The 13,503-nt window shown below is 36.5% G+C and overlaps 1 protein-coding gene across 2 annotated transcripts in view; it reads right to left on the bottom strand.

Moving 5' to 3' along the window:
- Positions 1 to 710: 710 nt before the first annotated feature.
- The window catches only part of LOC128162891 (uncharacterized), a 28,519-nt gene continuing 15,726 nt past the window's right edge, over positions 711 to 13,503 (bottom strand). For both annotated transcript variants that reach the window (XM_052826303.1, XM_052826312.1), the window contains exons 9-12: positions 13,050 to 13,197; positions 6,815 to 6,951; positions 6,245 to 6,377; positions 711 to 6,041 (exon numbers count right to left, since the gene is read on the bottom strand). In XM_052826303.1, coding sequence (XP_052682263.1) covers positions 4,570 to 6,041; positions 6,245 to 6,377; positions 6,815 to 6,951; positions 13,050 to 13,197 — 1,890 coding nt within the window. In that variant the 3' untranslated portion in view covers positions 711 to 4,569. The remainder of the gene's footprint in view (positions 6,042 to 6,244; positions 6,378 to 6,814; positions 6,952 to 13,049; positions 13,198 to 13,503) is intronic.

Below are 13,503 nucleotides of genomic sequence, written 5' to 3'. Positions count from 1 at the left end.
AAGTATCCTGTTCTTGATAAACATATTTTTAAATCAATTTAACTTCCATGCACAGGGGATTTGAGACACCATAAGTTTTGAGATAAAAAGAAAGAGTCCTAACCTACAGGCATTCTTATTTTAATCTGAGCAATATTGGGCCAATGGAAGAGAATATGGTCCCAAAACACAGATTTTAAAGAGACCTGCTAAAACCTTCACACTGGACCTAGAAAAGTAGTTAAATTACTACTTCACACTCTTTACCCAAACGCAATCTTTATATGAATTATGAGCAGATAGAGGTAATTGGAGAGTATAAATAGCATTACCAAATTCTTTTAATGAGTACCAATATGACCTTGACCTGACCTAAAAACTGTGTTCAAGGTCACTGCACACCCTTTGACCAAAGGCACTTTGTGGGTGAAGTATGAGCCAGATTGGACCAAGGGGAGACACTCGTAACCTGACAGGCATTGCCATACTGAAAAGGGAAATAACTCAATTTTATATTAGGTATTGCTTGCTATAAGAAACTTTTTTTAAAACGGCAAAAAATGACTCAAATTAAAAAAAACACATAAATTCCTCATTTTCTCAAATTTTGTGACACATGAAAAAAAGGAAACACGTAATTTATTTATTTTACAGATTGCAAATAATTTTGAAGACTGAATGTTGACCACCCACCATATTTAACAGTCATAAAAACAAGATCAACACTCGTGTACTGATGCAATTTAATTGCAAGCAAATTGAAAAGTACAGGCACAAAAAATTTGGCATTCTAATAATATATATATAAGTAATAATTATATATCAAATTCACAGAAGTGAATAAAACTTGAATAAAGCACAACACTGCTAGAGCTAGGTGATCAAGAGCACCAGTAACCGCTAATAGTTTATCATTATACAAAGTGAAAACGAGATTTACCAAAAAAGGTAGTCCACGCAGTGGCTACAACAGTCACGACCTTGTACACATGAACTACAGTTAGAGGCAAGTTATACTTGCTGTCAACGAATGAGAACTTCTATATACAAATGGGGCAAGGATTTGGTGGTTGGGGGGGAGGGGTTTGAGAGAGGGGAAAGTGTAAGAGCTTTATTAATCAAAGTTTAGAGACAGGCGGTTTATGCTAGTAGGTAACTTGTACTGATGTATTCATGCATGTTAATTTAGTATCGATGTTATATGTTAAATGGAACTCTTGTGTTTTCCTTCGAGACAGAGGAACATAACGGTAATGTTATAGGGAAACAAAATGAATTCACAAAGTTGATACAGATTTGCATGCACGTGCCCTGATTCAACTTTCTTTGCAATGTTCTTGGTTGAATAGCCAATTGAAATTGAAATGGTGGGCGATGGGAAATGGCGAATATAAAACATTAAACACAGATATTGCTGTAAATTATAGTTATAACAACAAACAAACAAAATACAACAAATGCTGATCGACTTCAATCTTTACACTTTTTGTCAAAGTATGCTTTATTAATCAGGGATCTGCTGTGATCACTTGTAATTTTGACTTTGAATACCTTTATTATATAAATACTATCGTAGTTTATTTTAGATCTCATTTAATTGGGTCTTGATTAAAAAAAAAAAAAGACTGTGGCTTTAAAGCGTCAACTCCCTAGAACAGTCTCGTGACAAAAAAAAAATTCAAAAGCAATTATTTCACTGAGGAACTTGTGAGACATAAAACTCTAGTAATTATTAAGTGTATATCTACCGATAATTTCAGCCAATTTTTTTACATGCACTACTTCATCTTCATTCGTGTTTCACGAAAAATAACAAGCAGTGTCAATATCTAAAGGGAAAATTAGTTCAGAACTATAAAACTGAATTAATTCTACAAGGTCAGTCACAAGAGAAAAAGAGAGGGGAGGGGATAGAGGATTTAGGCCCTATTGGGTGCAAGCAGAACATTGAATGCTAGAAAACTAAATATAATTATACATATACATATATATACAGTATATATACAAACCTGTTCAACTTGTCACTGAGTGACTTTTCTGAAATCATGTAACTTTCAAATTTACATCTCTATTATTCCATGCCATTAATCTTTGCATGCTTTATACATAATAATATACATTAATTTGATGAACATACTCTTAGTGGTAGATATGAAAGCAATTCTCAATAACTCTTTACTGAGGACACAATATAAAACATTTAATTATCACATACACCTTCTTGGAATTCATGAATTGATTTCACAAAAACAAATATTTATCATGACTTTTCATGTGTGCTTGAAATTTATATACAGTTCCTTTCTTTCAAGGAAAAAATGCATTTTATACATGCACTACTAAATTATATTTCGGGGATGCAGACAATTTTATATCAACAATATAAATTTTAACAAGAGTATAGTCTTTTTCATCAAATTACCAAAACTTACATGAATGAAATGGCAAGAGCTATTAGTAATGCAACATAAAAAGTATACCATACATGGGCATTAAAATACATTGTTTAATTATCTTAGCCTATAGTTTCAGATCATCTTGTATTAAAGTTAATGCAAGCATTTATCATCTTTTAAACTTGCTTCTGCTTGACCTTTTTGATTCATTTCAGAATACAAAGGTGGTAATTAAAACACAGAAACAATGATTTTTCAATAGCTCATCTCTAATGCAACACTTCATATGCCCTTAACTTCAATGATGCAGTTACATCCTAATATTATATAAGTTGGTGTCTCAAAAAAAAAATTGTATAAAGTTAGAAATCAATCCTGATCCTTGCTTTGCATGCAAGTCTAGTAATTCAAATGTGAACAAAACTGAGATAGAAAATTCAAGCCAGATTTTCAACCCAAGCTGCAGAAAAAATATTCAGTTAGTCTCCTAATAAAAAATATGAACAAGCTATAAGAATACAATCCATCACAGCCTGTGTTAAATTCAGAATTTATCCAAAAATGAGACTGCTTTATAATAACAGGTGTTAGAATAATGAATAATTTTGATCTTCTGCAACTTTTGTACCAATCTTGAGTCTCTTTCATGTTTCTTCAACACATTTCTATGAATAAATGATAATTTGAGGCCTTGGCCATCATAAAATGAACTTGACAGGGTTATTACACACATAAGGCAAAGGGCAACTTTTGTTTTAATTTTCCACTCTTCTTTTTCAGAGAAGCGCACCCTCAGATAGACATACAAATATGTATATAATCTACAAACTTTGAAGTACATGAGGTTACATTCATGGAGTAGAATATTGATATCTATGGAATAAGTACAATGTATATATACAGTACTATTTTGAACATCTCCACGTGTCGTTTCTATCAATTATCTGAGCAAGAAACAAACAAAATGCACCAATGCTTGCCATCCATGTGTCACGTGATAGTCATCATTGAATAATGTGAACAGTATAATGGTAAATGATATTTTGAATGAACAGTTTGCTAGTCCTACAAGAGGATGTATGTTTAATGATGAGAGAGAGAGAGAGAGAGAGAGAGAAAACACTGCTAAATTAATATACAATAAACCTGCCATTTCAGTTTGACAAGAATCAACTTATTTGAATAAAAAAAAATATGCCAAACCTTGTAACAATTAACCTTGTAAAAAAAATTATAAATCTAAGTTGGCTGGTTCTTCAGATAAAAACGATTTGTTAGTAAAATCTGGAAGCTATCCCCTATCCCCCATGGTACACAGCCACTGACTTTTTCTTTTCTTTTTATAATAAAACATCAAAATAGCAAAAATGTCCAGTGGATTTGATTTGTGAGGCACTACATAAATTTGCACAGTAAAACCACAGCATCAATTGTAAGCATAGCAGTCAAATCCAACTGTTTCAGGGTCTAACAAAAGAAGGTAGCACTAATTTGGGATCTGGCCATCCAAGGTAGAGAAACAAGAAAAAGTAATAAATGTCTATGAGCACCAAATAGTTTACAGTACTGTAGATTCCTTATTTTATGCGAGTACTTATTTCCGAGATTCCACTGTTTTGCATCAAATCGTGAGAATATAAAATCGCAAACACTGAATTTTTATCATAGTTTCACATACCGGTAGTTCACATTTCTCTGAAAATTAAAATCCGTGAGATGTGCTTCTGGCAATTTTTACGTGGATATTAATTCCTCACATTTAATTAGAAATCTACAGTATGTGCATGCAAAGATGAAAATACATCAACAAAATAATTCATAAACACAACTTCAAAAGTTTGTTCACGTTAACTAATAGTCAGTGTTTTGAATCATAACAAATAATAACCAGAACAGATAACACATCTATCCATTTTAATAGTGGCCCTATTAGGACTATAATTGATTTGCTGATTCCCAGTGCAATTCTCAATAGGATTGGAAGAAAACTAACAGCAAGGTCAGTACATACTGCCTAAAACAGGTACAATACTGAGCAGTGAGTGTGTGTTACAGCATAAACTGGTATAACATATCACAAATTGGGACAAAAAGTAAGACAAAAGTACAAAAAAAAATATATTCAGGCCATTGCTTTCACGGACAAAATAAAATTAACAGGTGCACAGACATTTTTATCTCTACAAATGTTACATTAACAGCTCTGCTCTGTTGTGATAACATAATTACTGTCTATGTTATCTGCCAACAGTTTGTAGCCTTTTACGGGCTGCTGGGTGAATTCGGGAGAGTTTAAAATGTAGTGCGCCATCAGGCGATCGTCGTACAAAGACAGTCGAGCCTGGGGCACGTTAACGGGGGTCTTGACCCGCTTCTTGATCTTCTCTGATGAATCCTCCCTCTGAAGCTGACAATTCTCCTCTGAGTCTTTTACCTCTGAGTCTTTTACTAGGAGGGTAAAACTCTCACATGTGTTTGATTTGGGAGGAGACTTCACTTTGTAGTTGTGCCCTCGTAGAGACAGAGAATTCGGCCTCCTTCTCTTAGAGAACATGTCATGAAGTTCCGTAACGCTTGAGAATTGACTCAACTCTCTTTGAGGACTCAAGTCCGACACACTCTTTGAATGCCTCCTTGGTCTAGTAATCAAGATGGCTGACCTAGGGCTTGGGTTCTCTACTTTTGCTTTCCCTATCTCTGCCATGCAGATGATATTGCTCTGTTTTTTTGCTGATGGCTGAACTGATGGCCTACCATTCCTCATTTTAACCTCTGTTTGTACTGGGCTTGTGGACATCTCATGTCCAGGATTGCACCAGCTTGAGGCACTCTGACTAGCCTCCTCTTGATACAGATTTACATTTTGCACTTGCTCTGGTATCAACCTGCTAATTTCAGATGCACTCTCAGGACCATTTTTTCCTGCTTTTTTGTGCACATTCCTTCCTTTCTTCTTGAAAAATGACAGTTTATTACCAATATCTTTCACTTTAACCAGGTTTTTGAACCGGCTTTGATGAGATTTTTCTTGTTCAGAATTGTGTATTGCTTGAGGTACATTGGCCACTTTAGGCCTCGCAATGTGACTGTCATGTACTTGATTTTGTAGATACGGGATGGGTGGATTTCTGTGTTGGCCTAATACATCGTTTTGAACCAGCGACGAATCTAAGCTATCACTGAACGAGTGCAGAAGATTGTCTAACAGGGGGGGTCCCCTCTGCCCACTGTCCACATCAAATCTCTCATTGTTGTACACGAGTTTGTTCCCGGACACACTGAGTTCTTCGTCACTTCGCTTATGAGTGTTCCTCTCGGCGATTGGGTTGCGACCTTGATGAACAGGAAGCACCGTGTTGTTTTTTGCCAGGTTGACGTTTAACAGCTTGACAGGGGGCGGGGCCTCATCCTCAGATGGCGACATGAGGACAAAGGTCTCTGTCGTTGACCCCGAGGTGGTCATGCCTGGACGATTGTACCAGGAAGAGGGTCGGGAAGTGATGTATCCATTGGGTGGGGAGTTTATCACCATGCTTGCTGTGCTGTTGTCGGCTGTTCCAGTTTCCTCCCTTGTAGGGGCCATTGCTGTAGTTTCTGGATGATTTCTCTCAGGCTCGGAGGAAATTTGGAATGAGTTACTCGTTGTTGTAATTGTTGGGGTTGTACCTGAACAGTAACAAAGAACATTAGATACTAGGCAAATATACAATATTGATACAACAATATTCTCAATCTATATCAAATAACTGATATCAAATATCACATACTTTTATGAATGACATCAAGAGATGGATTTGATTTAGCAGAAGCCTCTTCCCACTTAAATGGCCAAAAAGAATACATAGTCAAATGCAATACATTTACAGTACCTTTCTGCTTGCTGTCCTGTACCCATAAAGCGACCATGTCTTGGACCCGTTCCTCCACGCACACCGCGGTCAGACGCGCCTCCGAGTCGTGGTCCCAGCATTCCTCCATCGTCTCTTTCAGGATGCCAACCGCCTGTTAACCAAGCATGAAAGTCACTCCATGAGTGTGTGGTAAAAACTTCTTTAAGGATAAAATTTCCAAGAGAATAGGATGCTCCTACCCTCTTTTGGGCAAAACATGCCATCAAAAATATTATAAAAGGAAGTCAGTTTTACTCAGAAAATCTTTGTCAATTTTAAAATTTGCAAAACCAACCATGGTATAGGGTAAAAAAGAACATTCCTTTTATCTTTAAATTAGTCGCATTTTATCAGACTGACAACTGAAAATTACTACTGCCAGGGATTAATAATTTCAATTCTTTATAAAGTAATTCCTCATATCCAATAAATCAAAAAAAACACTCTTAACATAATTTGGGGAATGCAACTGACTGCTGAAGACATGAAATTGTTCCAAGAATATTTTGCTGTAATCGTTACTATTTTCCAAGGCCGTGAAATTCGTACCTGATTGTGGCTCGGCCAGACGTCGGGGAACTTTGGTCTGACCTTGTTTCTGGACACCAGGATCTGCATCTCCTCAAATGTTGGTTGCAGGCCTGCTTCTTGTTGGTACGGCATCTGATAGTCAGGAACGGGGCAACCTTCAACATCAACAATGTAAACGTTAAACCGGGAGACATTTCTGTAAAGGCTCTATATGTAAGATTAGTTGTAGATTGCATCCATACTTGCTTATTCTCATTAACTTCACTTATGCAATTGCACCAAAGATGTTTAAATTAAGAGGGCTGGATAGTCATGGTCATTTTAAGACTATAATAACCTCCTTGAAATGAAGAGCTCTGTTTGGAAATACAGTCAAACTTCAATATCTCAAACACTGATATCTCAAATACAATGGCAGGGGCGGATACAGGATTTGTAGTTAGGGGGGGCGTGGATAAGATTATTGAGGCAGGGGGTCTGGGGGCCGCCTTGAGGCCCCCTGTGGGTCCAGGGCAAAGCCCTGGTGGGGGCCCAGGGGGCGAAGCCCCCGGAAGCTCCTGGGTTTTCGTGTATTTTGAAGGTAAAACCAGGCTCAAAATAGTGGCATTTTTTTTAGTTATGTACACTTTTAAAAGATGAAATAAGCAATGAAAATAAACAAACAAGATAAAGTTTTCATTTCTTTTAATCACCAGTTGGATTTTCAAGCAACATCCGTCTTGGATTTCTGGAAATAAAAATGTCAATGATTTTACTGACATCTATCTTGATGTCTTTATGAATAAACAAAAGCATAAGGGCATTAAATCGCTCTCCTCCCATCGTAGAGCGCAGATAACTCTTAATAAATCTTAAAGATGAATTGGCCCGCTCCACAGAACTGGATGTTACTGACGTTAAAAGTAGTAAATGAATAACTTTGGTGATGTTTGGAAACATGGTTCGGCATGTTCTATCGTCCAGAAGTGTCTTTGAAAGTGTGTCTGGCTGATCTGTTTGATGACTCCACATTTGCTTCCATAAGTTCAACTCTTGCAGAAATGAAGATTGGTCTGGCATGTCTGACCCAAAGCTGGTTTCTATAGCATGTAAAACTTCCTGGTTCAAACGAGAGAGATTTGAGGGCACCAGACACAATGCTTGAGCACTTTGTTGAGCCAAGGTTGAAAACCGAAAGTCGAGTTGTTGTATTAAAGAATCCAAATATGGAAGGTAGGTATTTCGCTTGAAGTACTCTTTTGCTGATGACGCAGGAACATTGCTTCTTTGAGATTGCCTTGAGCATTGACGAGGGACAGTCATGACACCGTCTGTTAATTGAGCCATCTCCTCCATGCGATGGAAGACACTGTCATATTCATTATCATCTGACCTCAACCCTGATATAACCTCGCGCACATGTGCGACCATTCTGTATCCGTCCAATACATCCAAGCTGCTTCCTTGTAATTTCTTACTAAGTCCAGACATGTATCCAAAGAAATTCCGGATGGTTTGAAAGGAGGCAATAAATTGTGAATCTGACAATTTTGCTAAGAGACCATTTGCTTCCACAACCGCCTTTGCATCCCAGTTTCTTTCTCTTAACGAAATTGCTTCTAAACAGAGCAAAATTGGCTGATACATCTCTTGAAATGTTTGCAGGGTGATGTGTTTCTCTACCCATCTGGTCTCTGAAAACACCTTAAACTTCTTCTTGTCAATTTTGTTTTCAGTTCTTTCATCGTTGATTTCATCAACAGCCCTTTCCAGCCTTCGCGTGCGCTTTGGTGAATATTTAAAGAATATACCCAGCTTCTTTAATGTGTCTAAACATATTTGCACTTCTTTCAATGAACAGCTTTTACTGATGGCAAGATTCAGATCATGACAGCTACAATAATGATATACAGCTTTAGGATATTGGTCTTTAAATCGTGCTGCACACCCTGAATGTTTTCCAGACATGTTTCCAGCACCATCCATTGTTTGGGAACGACAGTAGTTCGGATCCAGACCAACTTCATTCATACACGAGATAATGGATTCACATATTGCCATTCCAGTGATTTCCTCACACTCTATAAATTCTATAAGCCGTTCAATAGGCTTCCCATTGACAACATACCGAATTACAACACCGAGCTGTTCCCAGTTACTGGCGTCAGTCACCTCATCACACTGATAGCCAAAGTATGGACCTATCGGCTGATCTCGAACCTCCTGCACAATTGTATCTTGTATGAACTTCTTAATACATAAAAGCAGTTCATTTTGTGATGTTTTTGATACGTATGTCGCATTTTTTTTACAGGATCTCAAATGATCGTCCAACAGGTTGTCACCACAAGATGCTCGAAAAGCGAGAAGCTCTTTGAAATTCCCCATGTTTAAATTATCTTCTCTGCAAGTTTCATCATCTCGGTGACCACGTAAAGAAATGCCCTGACGGCCACAAAATATGAGTGACTCTATGATAGACGATAATATTTTTCTGTTTTTTGCTATTCTCTCTGTTCCAGTAGATCAAATTGTAATGTCAATTCTGTTCCCTGGTTCAGTGTGTGTTTTCACAAACGCATGTAATTGGGCCATGGAGGATACATGATATTCAAAAACATTATGTTGTTTTAAATCTTCACGTGCATCCTTCCAGTTAAAATATGGTTCTGTGATCAGTTTCTTTGGTCGTCTATGAGACATGTTTGGGAAAAGCACGCAGCCAAGACAAAACAACCCATCTTTTGATTCAGAATATGTAATGAAATCAAACGTATCAAAGAGCTGCATGGTACATCGTCTGTGAATGATGCCACAGCGTCTACGTTTATCCTTATAAATGCGCGATGGAAATGTGAAATCAGCCACCGGTTTTCTGTTTTGTATGAGGGAATACTTTATTTCATCGGTAAGTAAATCTAAATTGTTCAAATATCTTGAAATGTCGGTAGCAGAACAATTTTGAACGGGCGGATTTTGTTCGTATAATTCTTGATGCTGATCATCCACAGGTAGGTTTGTTGTACTCGATGAATGCTGTTGACTGGGTTGAATGGGCAGATTCTGTTCGTTTGATTCTTGATGCTGATCATCCACAGGTAGGTTTGTTGTACTCGATGAATGCTGTTGACTGGGTTGAACGGGCGGATTCTGTTCGTTTGATTCTTGATGCTGATCATCCACAGGTAGGTTTGACTGCTGTTGACTGGGTTGAACGGGTGGATCATTAGGACTGTTGTGTAATGATAAACCCGTTATTTCAAATTGCACATCATTTGAGGACAAAGATTGCGCCATCTCACGGACATATTTAATGAAGTTTGATATATGTTCAAACTTCATTACGACGGATTTTCCATTGGGGCAACACATTCCTCTATCATCTCTGCTATGTGAATCCATAACGATAAAATTTGACATCTGATGTTTTACCCCAATTGTTGATCCTGGTGCATTTCCGATGGTTAAAAAGAATGTGCTTGATTCCTCTTTAATATGCTCTAGGGCTGTTTCCAATGTGAAAGCAAGCGCATCATTGTTGTCTTGTGTCTGCATAATAGTGCCACACTTAGGGTTTCCCACAGATACCAGCAGCTTTCTACCTCTGATCTCCATTTCTCCCTCCAACTCTTGAATAAGCATATACCCTCCATGTTGACAACGTTGGCGATAAAGTGATGTCCCCAGTTCTAAAATATGATCAACATCGGCCGATGATTTAGGTATGTCCGAAGACAGATATGTCAAGGCAATACAGCAGCACTGACTTCCGCCATCTACTATTTCCCCTTGGTGTTTACTTCCTTTACACAAAAGCCTATAACACATTTATAACAATTTGACACATATTGTTATTTATACCTATAATACATGTATTGGATTAAAAACAAAATATTTAGGCATTTATGAACTCCCAAAATTAACCAGGTTATCAAAGTTACAACATTCTAATGACGTTACGGTATCCGACCCCCCTATTAGCTGTTAGAAATATCTGATGCATCAAATCTTCAGTATTCTTATATTAAAATTAAATAGTCTATTTACCTAGAAAAAATTCAAAAAATATACAGTAATTAATTAATGATTGCACAAAGACCATCTGGTTTTAAATGCAATTATATATTTACCTTCGACCAGCTTTTAAATATTCAGAAATTTTTGCTTGCATCGCAATAGGGAAATGACAGCGCAGTCTACACATGAAACAAAACTGCTGGGATTTCCAGTCGATTCTTGGTCGAAGCCCCAAGTTCAGGGCTCTGGGGAATTTGATGCAGCCACCATAATGAAATGACCAACACTGCTTAATTGTTTTAAACACAGTTTAATAAATTGGTTTGTTATCAGAACCTGTCAACATGCATTAGGATCAGATGTTTATAGAGCAGCAGAATTACAGTCAGCATAGCACAGTTAGTGTATCAATGAGGTGTACCATTAAGTCAGGCATAATTATAAATAAAGTGAAACACAAAATGCTAACTTTTCTATGTAAAATTTATCAAATCATCTACAGTCATGCATACTTTGAAAATTTTAGGGGGGGCGTGCGCCCTCCACGCCCCCCCTTAAATCCGCCAGTGAATGGATGTGTCAAAATGATTTGCAAGTCCCAACCACTTATTTCTTAAGTATTTTACCCTCGATATCTCAAATACTCAGATATCTCTAAGCATACATGTTAACCTAGAGTGATGAAAAATAGGTAGATTTTAAACCGAAAAGCGGTAGCATCGCGCGAGGCCTTTTTCGCGTATATTTCAAAGCACAGATTTGTATGTACTACATATGTAGTAAAGGTTTCTGATTAGTTATTAACAATATCAACTAAAATATAAAAGACTTTTGAAACTTGGTAATATTAACACTAGCAATAAAAATGTTCGTATGCATTTACCATGATTATAATGATTACCGGTAAGCTATTTTTAAGGAAAAATGTTTGAGTGCAGAGCCCTTAACAATTACTTTTGTTCAGAAAAATAGGTTAAGTTGCCAAAATTGATTATATAAGAGAAGTAAGAACTAGTAGGAATTCATATGTTCTTTTTCAATATCAAAACGATGTTTACATGCTTATTTATTACAAATGCAGCATTCAATAAATTGCCAGTCAAGTTTACTGTTATGGCCAAGTTAAAAGACATATTCAATCCTCGTCAAAGCCACGTGTGGAATTGCAAAGCTTCTTTTTCCATTGCGAGGATAATATCGACATGTCTTGTAACTAATGTAATCACGGGAAGTGGCTTCTTTCATCGTTCAATGTAAAACACATGCTTGAAAACTTGTCATCCAAGCGTCTAAATAAAGCCTTTGTGTGCCTCCGATTCAAAGACACGCGCTAATTTCAAACCCAACGAGAATTTTTGACCACAATGGCTTCCAAAATGGCTATCTATCAAAACAAGGAATTCAATGTATTTTAAAGAAAAGCGGTAGATTTTAAAATAAAAGCGGTAGGCGGGAGACAGAGCTAAAAAGCGGTAGACTTCCGCGTAAATCGGTAGAGTTAACATGTATGCTCTAACATTTTAATCAGTCACATCTAGTTTGATATTACAAAGGTTGACTATATATAGGAAAATGTTCAAATTTCAAAGCTAAAAAACTTGGAATTTTCTTTACAAGATTATAGTTATGGCGACATATATAACTGTTAAAATTCAAAGGTAAATCTAATGGGTAATTGTGTTGACCATAACAAATCAGCCACCCTAAGGGAAGTATGCAAGATTTACATCTCATTAAAAATATTTTACTTTAAATTGGTGATCTATTTAAAGAGAAATCAGTAACACAATTAATGAATTAAACAAGAAATTTCTTTGATGTTATAAATCAAAATATTAAATATTTTAAAAATCAGTTGTAATTACAATGATTGTTATAATAAAATATTTTGTAGGTTACCACCAAAACAAGATCTTTGATCTGATCTTTGTGTAGCGACATCGAATTTGTCGGAGCGGATCAAAGATCTTATTTTAATCAGATTGCCATCAAAATAATGAATATTGTGAATTCATCAATATTTGTTGAATAACAGTTTTTATGGATTATGTTGTTGATTTAATGTTCTGAATCATTGAAGTGCAATTTCTAATAATTAAACGTTGTATTAATTATTGACCATTAATGATTAAGGATTATTGACCAGGAATTGGCATATTCATGAAGCTGTGATTTTCACTACATCCACAAATTTCAAAATTGATGCCCTTAAATATTATTGAAACCACAGTAGATTGGAACATCTCTTGACTTATACCGTGATACAGGTCTTCACATCTAGTGGCCAGTTCCCACAGTACCAGCCCCAGGGAGTAAACATCTATCTGCTTCAGGGACGCCTCAGACTGTCTCAGGTTAGCAGCGCCATCTAGCAGCTCAGGAGCCATGTATCGTAAAGTTCCAACCTAAGAATAAATACATTATACATATATTGTTATAGCCTTACAGGTATTCCTCTTCTTTAATTCTTGCAGACAAAAAGTCCAACAAAATGTCTAAAAATATACTGTTGACTGGTCTGTCCATCCAACATGAAATTGTTAGACCACTATGTAAGGGTTAAGGCCACACCAATATAATTTCTTGTTCGTTGAACATCAAATGAAAAAAAGTACGAGCGACCGAGCGTTTCAATAATAAAATTAATTTTTTTCGAAGGCAAAGTTTTTAAGCCGTAGATAAATAATATTGTGCGGACTGTTATATTTTTT

Source organism: Crassostrea angulata, chromosome 1 (genome assembly GCF_025612915.1).
Source record: "Crassostrea angulata isolate pt1a10 chromosome 1, ASM2561291v2, whole genome shotgun sequence".
Lineage (NCBI taxonomy): Eukaryota > Metazoa > Mollusca > Bivalvia > Ostreida > Ostreidae > Magallana > Magallana angulata.
Note: the sequence above shows the minus strand (reverse complement) of the source record. Positions and strands in the feature narration are given on the sequence as shown.